Raw genomic sequence first — 10,623 nt, 5'->3', positions numbered from 1 at the left:
CTGAATCAGCCTCTGCTGCTACTGCAGGCTACAGTCAGCGCCTACAATAGAGTCCACCAGAAAATGGGTGTGGAATTTTCAAGCACTGTCTGTTGTAAGATGGAACAGGCGATTGTGTCGTTTTTTAAACACCACTTCCTTTGAGGTTTAATTTAATAGCTAGAAAGTGTGTAGAAGAGTAATATAATGTATAAAACACTATTAAAATGGCAACAATTCAACTTCATTTCTCATGTGTTCTTGTGAAGACTACAGAAGTCTATCTGTATTTTGAGCACCCCATAGCTCTGCTGAACATCCGAACACCCCATGTGCCATTTTTATAAATGAACAGTCTAAGCGATAGAGACATTTTGATTGGCTCCAGTAAACTACTGGATCAGATAATGGACTGAAAGTGACAGCACAGGGAGAAGACACCATTGATTTTTTTTACTGGAGTTCAATGACTGTTCCTCAGGACAGGGCAGGGGGTATGGGCTTCCTTTTTTATAATCTCAGCTTGAAGTGATGGCTTTCCAGCGGCCGTTGAGTGCGCGCAGGCTGTTGAGGTAACCCCAGGGACCATCTCCGAGCTCCTCCGTACCCCTCTGAGCCGCCAGTGGATTTGAGGAGCCGTGATTATCCGGGATTAAGCTGCTGCGCTAAGCATTCTGTTGATTGACCACGCACACGCTGGCAGCTGGCAACGACAGATCGCTTCCTCTCTCTCTCTCCCTCTTTCTTCCTCTCTCTCTTTTCTTTCACCCATGGCTCCCTCGATCTCCATCATTCTGTCTGGCCCCCTTCCTCTCTTTTCTCCTCTGCGTCAATCTTACAAATGAGAAATATCGGGTGCGCAGAGTTCTCCTACATTCTGGCACTTTCTATCTGTGGAAACCATGGTTACTAAGGGTTACCAAGGGGAAGGGGAAAAGCTGACAGGGGAGATGCCTGCTCATTAGCTGGTGGCTGCAGGAGCCAATTCCCAGTTCCTACCAATGCAGAAAATCCCATGTACAGGGTACTGCATTACTAGCATTACTGGAGAATACCTGTATCTTATGCATTCATTACAGAATGTTTCACAGGCACAGCACTGTTCATAAAGTGCTGTATGACTCAGAAGAGGCTTTAGCTATTTCCTGATTGGCGGTGCAACCAAGCAAGCATGGCCGAGCATGAACAATATTGCTCACACAAATGGACTGCCCAATTTCATATTAGACTGACAAGAAAAAGACAAATAAAAGACAGTATATAATATAATATATATATAGTATATAATATAATATATATATAGTATGGGAAGGGATATGCCTGCCTGCCTGGCAGCAGTCTCAAGATAAAGACACAGGGCTGGTCTCCACTAAGTGAAGAGCCTCCCCAGCACTAATGGCCAACAAGTGCAGATTAATTAGATGAGCAGGCTTTCAGAGCCCCCACACCAGCCGTCATTATCAGCCAGGATGGATGGGCCCTGTCAGAGCGCAGGAGGGATGCCCAGGATGACATCACTTCTCCCCCATCTTACCTGCCCCAGGACACAGGCCAGGGCATCCAGGGACCAAGATTGGGGGTGGGGTGGGGGAGGGGGGGGGTGTAATGCATGATCAGGAGTGGGCTTATTGTTCATGGTGGGCATTATGTGAGTCATTATGTGAATATGTCGAGTGCTTGTTCTGTTTGTTGATTTGCCATTCACTTGTCGTATGTTTTTTTTGTTGTTGAATGCGTTTAGCACATAAGTGAGTAAGAGATAGGAAAGAGAGATGGGAAAGAGAGAGGGAGGGAGAGAGGGGGAGAGAGGGAGGGAGAGAGGGGGAGAGAGGGAGGGAGAGATGGGCAGAGCGAGGGAGGGAGACTTACCCCTTTTATCCCCAATCTGTTGCCCTCGAATACTTATCCAGCCTCAGGAAGTGGGGAAATGCAGGTTTTCAGTAATCTGTTACATAACTCAAAAAACGTGTGTGGCACTTTAATAATCCCTGGTCCTAATGGCGAGGAATACCACCCATATGGGACTCAGACACAGAAAGCACAGGTCACCCATATGGGACTCAGACACAGAAAGCATGTCACCTAGTATGAGTACACACACAAACTCACTAAATCTCTCGCTCTCTGTTACATATGAACATGTTCATGCTACTTCTGTAGAACACAGACACTCACTCTCTCTCTCTCTCTCTCTCTCTCACACACACACACACACACACACACAACAGCAGCAGCAGCAGTAGCAGCACACAAGCCCTCTCACACTGCACTTATGCATAATGCATACACAAAGGGAGAGTGTATTTTCCCCCTTGTGTACTGAGATGAAAACTGAAAACCAAGGATAAGAGCTGCAAATGTGGGTGTGAAGGACTAATACTAAGAAGCCAGCTCCAAACCTTTCCCATCGAATTCTGCTTAGGGCTAATGTGTTGTGGGCTATATGCTTTATAGTTTTTTTCAAATGCTTACACACTAAATCTTTGCTTGTCACACCACTTTCTAAACATGTCTTCCAAACATCAGAACCCCACACCAAATCTGCAAAACCATACACTTATTCTCAACACATTTTGCAAAACACCACACACAATTTTCTACTTAACACACAAAAATCGAACAGGAAGTAACTTGATTTCATTTTTCAAACACAACCCATCAAAATGCCACACTAAATCACCAGTGCTTCACTCTCTCTCTTCACATGTGTAAACACTCATTACTTTACTGAACACCATCCAATCATTGCCTTAGTATACAGTAGGCCTATGAGTAGACATACTGTACTCTCTATGTAGGTATGGATTGAAATCCAATACGGTTGAAATGTTCAGAACCAATGCAGATACTTTGAAAGGAATTTTCTACAAAAAGTCGACTTTATGTACAGTAAAACTTGTCTTTTTTACTATATTTTTGTGTCTCCCCAAGTTACCATTAGCTCAATACAGTAATTTTTTCTATAGACCTATGAATTCATACACCCCCCCCCCCCACCCACACACACACACATAAACACAGACACACACACTTTTCTTTGGAAAAAGCAAAGTAATTTGATAATAGTCAGTCATTTCCGTCTTAGGCAAAATCAGCTTTTTCAGAACTCCATGTACATTTGGTGGTCATTGTATTTTGCTTTGCTTTGTTCTTGTTGGCTGTAAAATACTGTATTTGCAACAGTACATTATTTGCGAAAAATCACTATTTTTGGTTTCAATAATTCTGTGTATTTCAACTTCTTTCTGTACCTAACTTTCACTCTTGTATGGAAATACATAAAGCCTATAAAAGACAGAAGAGCGTTAGGTTTTGAGCAACAGTGTGTACATGATGTATCCAAAATGTCATATTATGACAAAAGTGTTTGTAATGTGAGGCAAATGTTTGCTTTAAAGATGTGTTTTTGACATTCTGAATGTAGTGTGTCATTTTGCTGTAGATTTGAGGCATTTTGCATGTTGTGTGAGCAATTTGTGGGTTTTGTGTGTGGAGTTTTGAAAAATAGACACAGAGTTTTGAAAACGTGTGTAAACAATTGTAAAAAACTGTAAAATATCCAATTTGCAAAGACAAATCACCTTACATGGGTCTACACATTTAAAGTCAGTTGAGTCTATTGAATCAACGCCTTGCCAAGAGGTTTGTGGTTTTGTAGCTGCCCACTGGAAGATTGGGCTGTGATATCGTGTGGTGCCGCCACAGACTTCGCTCTTAAGAGATCGTGTTCATTTTACAGATTTCTGTGAGATCAAGTTGGTAGAACCACATGGGTAAATAAACTTGAATAGAAAATGATTGAAAAGTCACAGTCACACAGCATAAAATCTGTTACAGAGGGGCAGGGTGCATCCACATTACTGTAACAGTCTGAGAGGGAGATGGAGATAAGCCTACATTAGGCCTATGGCAAAATATTTTTTCTGAGTGACTTAAATTGTACAAGCAAGATTTCCAAGATAAATTGTAGGGAAGCTGGAGCACACAGTTGCCTAGGTAAGGGCAATTCTTGGTTGTCATTACTTGCAGGCGTCATTACTTGCAGACAGGTCAAACTTTGGACTATGGCCAGGTCATGCCATCAACAAATGCAATAGCAACCAGTATAATCCAATCTGAAAAATAATCAAAAAGATTTATAATTTGGACATTTTGCAATAACAACAAAGATATAATTTTAAGTAATTTTACAATTTTGTCTAGAACGTTTTAATATATATCATTATAGGCCTAGATTATATTATTCACAAGTTTTATTTGTATCCACATGTAAGGCCTGCTTTTGGTGAAACATTTATTTCTTGGCGTTTCAGCTACGTTTTCCCGCTTCTTGCCAGCCTTTCGAGTGATCAAACACAGTTCAGCTCCCTACAGAACTTCAACACACAGACGATTTACTCTGCCGTTCACATCGATCGATAACACACCATCATCACTGAAGCGTGGAGGCCAGGTTTCTTAGGGTGTCCCTCATGAATTATAAACGTTCAAGCATCTAACGATCGACACAAATGTTCACAAAAGAAGCTAAAACCGGCACATGTTATTAAAGGCTACATTGGCGAATAAACACACACACTTTGTCTTTTGCCACGTTTCTCCACGGTGAGAAGAAGCAGCTGACACCGTTCTAAACTGTTTCAGTTATTGTCCAGCACCACCAAAGGTAGATTCTTTGTCCATCCATTTTGCCAAAATGTAAAAAAAGGTTTTGACGTGCTTGTGATGATGTTGGACCACTCCTGAACAGTAGATGTCGACATACTGTATCAATGTGCCAGGCCATTTATCTAAATTAGGAACTTAGATCATAAATCTTTAAGCCTACACTAGAGTGTTTATATAATTTGGAATGGCCTTATGCACTGGAGCGAACCAAACCGAACCTTTATCACAGAACCATGATTTGGTTCCAGATTGGACAGCTCACGAAGTTCGCACCGGAGTGAGTTTAAATTTTCAGGAGTAGTCCAGCCTTGTTTGTGTGATATGACTTGGTGCTGCGTAATTTTGTGCCAATTGGGTCGCCCCCCTTGAAGGGAAGCCATTACTCTGCCTGTAGCCTACGGCCTCTCTCAAACCTGGGTGTAAATTGCACTTGAGACTTAGAACCTTAACTGACAGATAATGTATAAAGAATATATTTTAAACCTTGTAGATAGAGATAGCTTGAGAATAGGCTATTTGTTTTATGTTCTCATTATCTTTGGTAGGCCCATAGGCCCATGTAGCCAAATATGTCAATAATGAAGACATTATTTTCCAAAACCCTATTAAAATGAAAACCATTCACTTACATTTACAATACATTTACATAGCCTAATAACGGCCTACAAATATGTTGCTCATGGTCCATGTGCCACAAGGCAAAGCCTATATATAGCCTCATAGAATTTTGCTAATAACAGTCCTGGCTAACATTGTTGATATCCTTTCAAAGAAAAAAACTAATTTCTACAGAAAAATAGAAAACAATGTTTATTTGATGTTTAATGCACATTACACTTTGTTTTTTGACTCTTCATTCAACAGACTATTTTAAATGATAAAAATTAAGTGAACACATCACTTGAGTTATGCCACACTAAAGCTGTAGGCTATTTCATGCGCGAGAACTTGCTTGCTGACAGACTTTGCATGTTCCCGACAAACAAATTAGGGCCCGGGGTGCCACAGACATGAACCTCTGTTAGCCTTTACCTTTAACATGCTTGTCTGTAATTGACTTTCTGATCCCCTCAGGCAACTCTTTCGTTTGATTTCTCTCCATGCTCATTTAGGTGCACACAATGATACCACACTGCAGAGTGACTATAGGCCTACTTGTTTTAAATTTGATTCTACTTTATTCAATCCAATTACTCAATCTACTCAATTTAATTGCTCAATTTAAATAGGCTGAATGACTGAATTCAAGATCAAATCTGTAATACTAATTAAAAAAGGTTTTTCCTTTAGACTGTCATGAAATTAAAAAGTGCTCAACTACCTGTTTGAACCTGAGGCCTATTGATGCCTTATCAATTTCCAAATTCAAGAAATACAATCCTTTGTTTTGCAGACCACCATCATGGCAGTCGAGTTTGATGGTGGGGTTGTTATGGGTGCAGATTCACGTACAACAACAGGGTAAGAACTCATTTGTATACTGCTGTCAATACACTGTTGGTGGTGGGGTGTTTGCTAGTGGTGTCATCCTGTCATATAGGCTACATTTCAACAAAAGTCTGTCAGACTCAGGTGTTATGTCTGCTTTGAATCTGTCTTTTAGTTATCCTACCATGTGTCTTTTATTTGTATGTTTTTTTAATTATTCTATTTTATTAACTTTTTAAACTATTGGCCTTTTATGCTTTTATTTACTATTCTTTGCTTTTGTTTATGTAAAGCACATTGAATAACCCTTGTGTATGAAATGAGCTATAGAAATAAACTTGCCTTGTCTCAATGCTTTCTTCCCCAACAGTGCTTACATTGCCAACCGAGTGACGGACAAACTGACACCAATTCATGACCGGATCTTCTGCTGTCGCTCAGGCTCAGCAGCCGACACTCAGGCCATTGCTGACGTCGTGGCCTACCAGCTGGACCTCCATAGGTAGCTAAACCCCATTACTGAACACTGGGGGCTCTAATTTGATTGATAGGCAAAGTGCAAAGTCTTAAGTCTATTTTTTATTTAATAACTAGACAAAATCTATTTGCTAGTTTAACACCATGGGCAAGACATTTAAGCGCAAACATTGATGAGTCAGCTCAATGCTCCCATATGCCACACGGCAGCTGTGTTTCATGAGCGAGAATTTTGCTTGTTGACAGACTTTGCACTTTGCCCACCAAACAAATTAGGGCCCTGGGTGCCTTTAGACACTAACTGGGCACAATGAACAGTGAACTTGAAGTCAGTGAGAGATATTTGGGCTTTCTGTGATTTCAGCATCGTGATGAATGAGCCTCCCCAGGTTAAGACGGCTGCCAATCTCTTCAGGCGGTTCTGCTACAGATACCGGGAGGAGCTGATGGCCGGGATCATTGTGGCTGGGTGGGACAAAAGAGGTGGTGGCCAGGCGAGTTTCCCAGGGGACTGTTGTGTACTGTTAAGGCTTGGTTTGCATCCAGGAATGAGTGGATGCAAAGGTGTTTTCCACTTCTGTACTAACACACCCACAGACTGAATGTGAGTTGGTAAATATAGATAACTAAAAGTAGTTTTAAACAATGTGGGGACTATCAGTTACTATAAGCAGCAAGACAGATAGACATACAATCCTATGGATATAGGTGTGTCCTTCTTGGTAAATGGTGCCATTTGAGGGTGGAAACGATGATACAAGTGCTCCACAGCAAATGAGGATTATGAGTGAAGATGATAAAAAAAAAAAAAACACATTCTCTGCGGTTGCAAATAAGGGGCTCCTTTTGGATCAATTTGTCCTCACTTTATAAACACAACTTGTCCTTCTTGTCAGAGTCTGGTTGGTGGTCACCCTAGTTATGACTATCAACTGGTCTTTTCAATGTATTCTCGCACATTCCCGCACTATGGTTGCTGTAACCTGTTAACATGGGTGCCGAAATGAAAACCAACACGCAGCGGAGCCAATCCGCAGACGCAACACACACAATGTGTTCAAGCCTCAAGTCATATGAGAGTGTGGGCGTTATCTTACCTTATGCAATTTTCCTTTCCAATCACACAAAGTATTGCACTGTTTAATGCTGTTCATGATTTTTTGCCTTTTTGCCTTTATTGTGACAGGACAGACGGCTCAGTCTGGCAGTCATTGCTGGATTGATCAACAGGCTTCATTGACAATGTTGCAACTTTTCAAAAAGTTCCTCATCAAAACATTTAAGGCATCTTGCTGTGAAAAAAAGATGCCAATTACAAAGCATGATTATCACACATAGCATGACCTGTGTTATTTCACTGAGGGGCCCCATTTAGATATCAGGGTGAATAATATAACCTCTGTTATAGGATTGAATGGCCCTATTAAGACATATCACATAACATAACGTATGTTATTTGACTGAGGGGCCCTATTCAGATATCAGGGGTGGAGAACATAGTAGCGACTGAACACTTGTTCAGTAATCCATCCTTGCTCATAAGTTTGCCTGTTTAGAACTTTTGAACCGTTTTGGAATTTCTGGTGTGTGATATTCTAGCCTTATTCGAGTTTTAATAGCCTAAATGTTTGGGATAAAAAAGCTGATTTACAAAGTGATTCCATGTCCCCTTGAAAGTTCCTTGCCCCCTTGAGTATTTTCAAAATACAAAAATATGTATTGTGTATTGAAACACATAATCAAAAATAATCAAGTAATCTTCGAGAATGTAAGTATAATCTGATTACATTTGATTACATGATTACATTTTTTTAATGTAATCTGGCATGATTATACTTACTTGGTTTTTGTAATCTGATTACGTAATCCAGATTATTTATAATCAGTTACTACCCAACCCTGGTTTCCACTATAAATAAGGGTAACCAGGGTGACATGATATGCTTTACCACATCAATAAGCCATTCTAAAACATTGAAAAAAGTGTTGATTAAAGAGAGATATTACTCAGCTCCTTGTAGGTACTTTGATAATTCATCCTACTTCCTGAGAGTCAGGTGACTAGAGATACATTCAAAGGGCATGTCCAGAAGGATTTTCATCAGAGTAACGCAGGGGGACAGTGAACTCAGGGACAGACCATATTTCAAGTTTTTAAATATTAAAATATATATTGATTTAACAAATAGTATGTGGTGAGATGTATTAGAAATAGTTCTTTGCAATTATAGTTAAAAACATAAAAAAAAAATATTAGATTTGTATTACATGTAATTGCAACTGAAGTTTTAAAAAACTGACTGGGGACATGGCAGTGCTTGCACCACAATCAGAGTAATTATTTCAGAGAAAATAAACCCTGAGGGCATAAACCTTGTTTCACATAGTGGAGAATATAAGCCCCGGAGTTTCATTTAGTTATAAGCAAGCTTGAAAAAATAAGTATCATCCCATTTTTACACAACTTATACTTGATTATATCATGGGAAACAAATGGCACCATTTGCTAAGGATGACCCAGGTACCCAGACAAAGGTGTTTTTAATCCATTACCTCCTCCCCTTAGGTGTTTACAGTGCCCATTGGGGGGATGCTGGTGAGACAGCCTGTGGCCGTGGGAGGCTCAGGTAGCTCATACATCTACGGGTTTGTAGACGAGAACTTTAAACCCGGCATGTCTAAAGAGGAGTGTCTATGCTTCACTGGAAAAGGTGAGTATGGCGGCGTTCCTTTCAATCAGGGGATGGATAATGTTGGAAGTCAGCAAGAAAAACGAACATCATTGGTAGCAGCCAGAATTTAATAGCTAGTGCCACAACTTCCTCTAGGGCAGCTCATAAAAGAAATATCTTCAAAGGTCACTGGTGGAGCTTGGCCCCACAGAAGGATAAAAGGGACTGCTAGAGTTGTGCCATCATTAGTAAAGATGAAGGACAAAAAGATGAATGGACGCCTCTGGACAGTGTGATAACAGTGTGATGGCCTTCAGTATTGACGGCAACGTTTCACTGTAAACTAATTTGGTCATTTCCTCTCCCCTCTCTCAGCTTTGGCCCTGGCCATGGAACGCGATGGCTCCTCAGGGGGCGTGGCCAGATTGGCGGCCATTACAGAGGCGGGGCTTGAGCGCAGTGTTATTCTGGGAAACCAGTTGCCCACGTTCTCAAGTTCATAGAGTGACGTCATCTCAGTCCCGTCACCTGACAATACCTCAGCATTCAAGTCACAGTTGTGGTCTTGATGGAAGGTTTCGGGTTATAACTTTTTTGTTATAAGAACTACAGAAATTGATTGTCATATTTTGTTATAGTAAATAAAATAATGTAGTAAAAATACAGGAGGAATGTTTTGAAGACTTTTTTTGTTACAGTGATTAAAATAATGTGTGCTATCCACTTTGATACTAGGAAGATTTTGAAAAATTCAATTTCATTCAATCAAAATATTATATTAATGTTATCTATTTCATTTTAGAACTTTGAGTGGTGATCTGTCGTAGCAGTTCTTAAGTAATGCAGCTCGGCCATTTTTGGCTTGGCAGATATCCTGATAACTGGCTCCCACTGAGCAACACAAGCCCTTCACCGCAGTATCGTTACACATGATTTTGCACCATCTGTCTCCTGTCAGAGACAGTCAAATTTAGCTTGGGGAACCCACTGCTCTGCCGTAACTCTGTTCCACTTTGCACTCTGGCTAATTTGATAACAGCCAAACTGTGAGGAAAATCCTTGATCACAGGCTAGATGTAATCTGTGTGTCTAGTCTTCTATTGATCTTACAATTTTCTCTTCACTACACTGGTTTAAACTTAATTCTGCCATTTAAAGAAAGACAAACATCTCACCATCACTTAACATGGATTAGCCAAATCTCTTTCACCATTATGGAGACCACTTGCTAAGATTAGTTCTGAACTAAACCATATTGATCTTCTTGAGTGCTGCGAATGTTGAGAGAACGTTGGAAGGTTGAATGTTTTATTCCATACACATCAGATGTGTATTTGTACCTCGATAGATCTCTTCTTTCCATTTTATTCCACGATAATGTTGAATTTCAGTTAAATAT

General features: G+C 40.4%; 1 protein-coding gene across 1 annotated transcript; it reads left to right on the top strand.

Moving 5' to 3' along the window:
* The first annotated feature begins 4,831 nt into the window (after positions 1 to 4,831).
* Positions 4,832 to 9,892, top strand: LOC143112832 (proteasome subunit beta type-6-like). Its single transcript, XM_076275172.1, has 6 exons — positions 4,832 to 4,924; positions 6,041 to 6,108; positions 6,446 to 6,577; positions 6,917 to 7,046; positions 9,119 to 9,263; positions 9,600 to 9,892. The coding sequence occupies exons 1-6, from the start codon at positions 4,832 to 4,834 to the stop codon at positions 9,725 to 9,727; spliced, it is 696 nt and encodes a 231-aa protein (XP_076131287.1). The 3' UTR covers positions 9,728 to 9,892.
* Positions 9,893 to 10,623: the final 731 nt, after the last annotated feature.

Source organism: Alosa pseudoharengus, unplaced genomic scaffold, assembly GCF_046254945.1.
Source record: "Alosa pseudoharengus isolate Yale_2024_CS ecotype anadromous, Long Island Sound unplaced genomic scaffold, YU_APseudo_1.1 YU_APseudo_1.1_scf_8, whole genome shotgun sequence".
Lineage (NCBI taxonomy): Eukaryota > Metazoa > Chordata > Actinopteri > Clupeiformes > Clupeidae > Alosa > Alosa pseudoharengus.
Note: the sequence above shows the minus strand (reverse complement) of the source record. Positions and strands in the feature narration are given on the sequence as shown.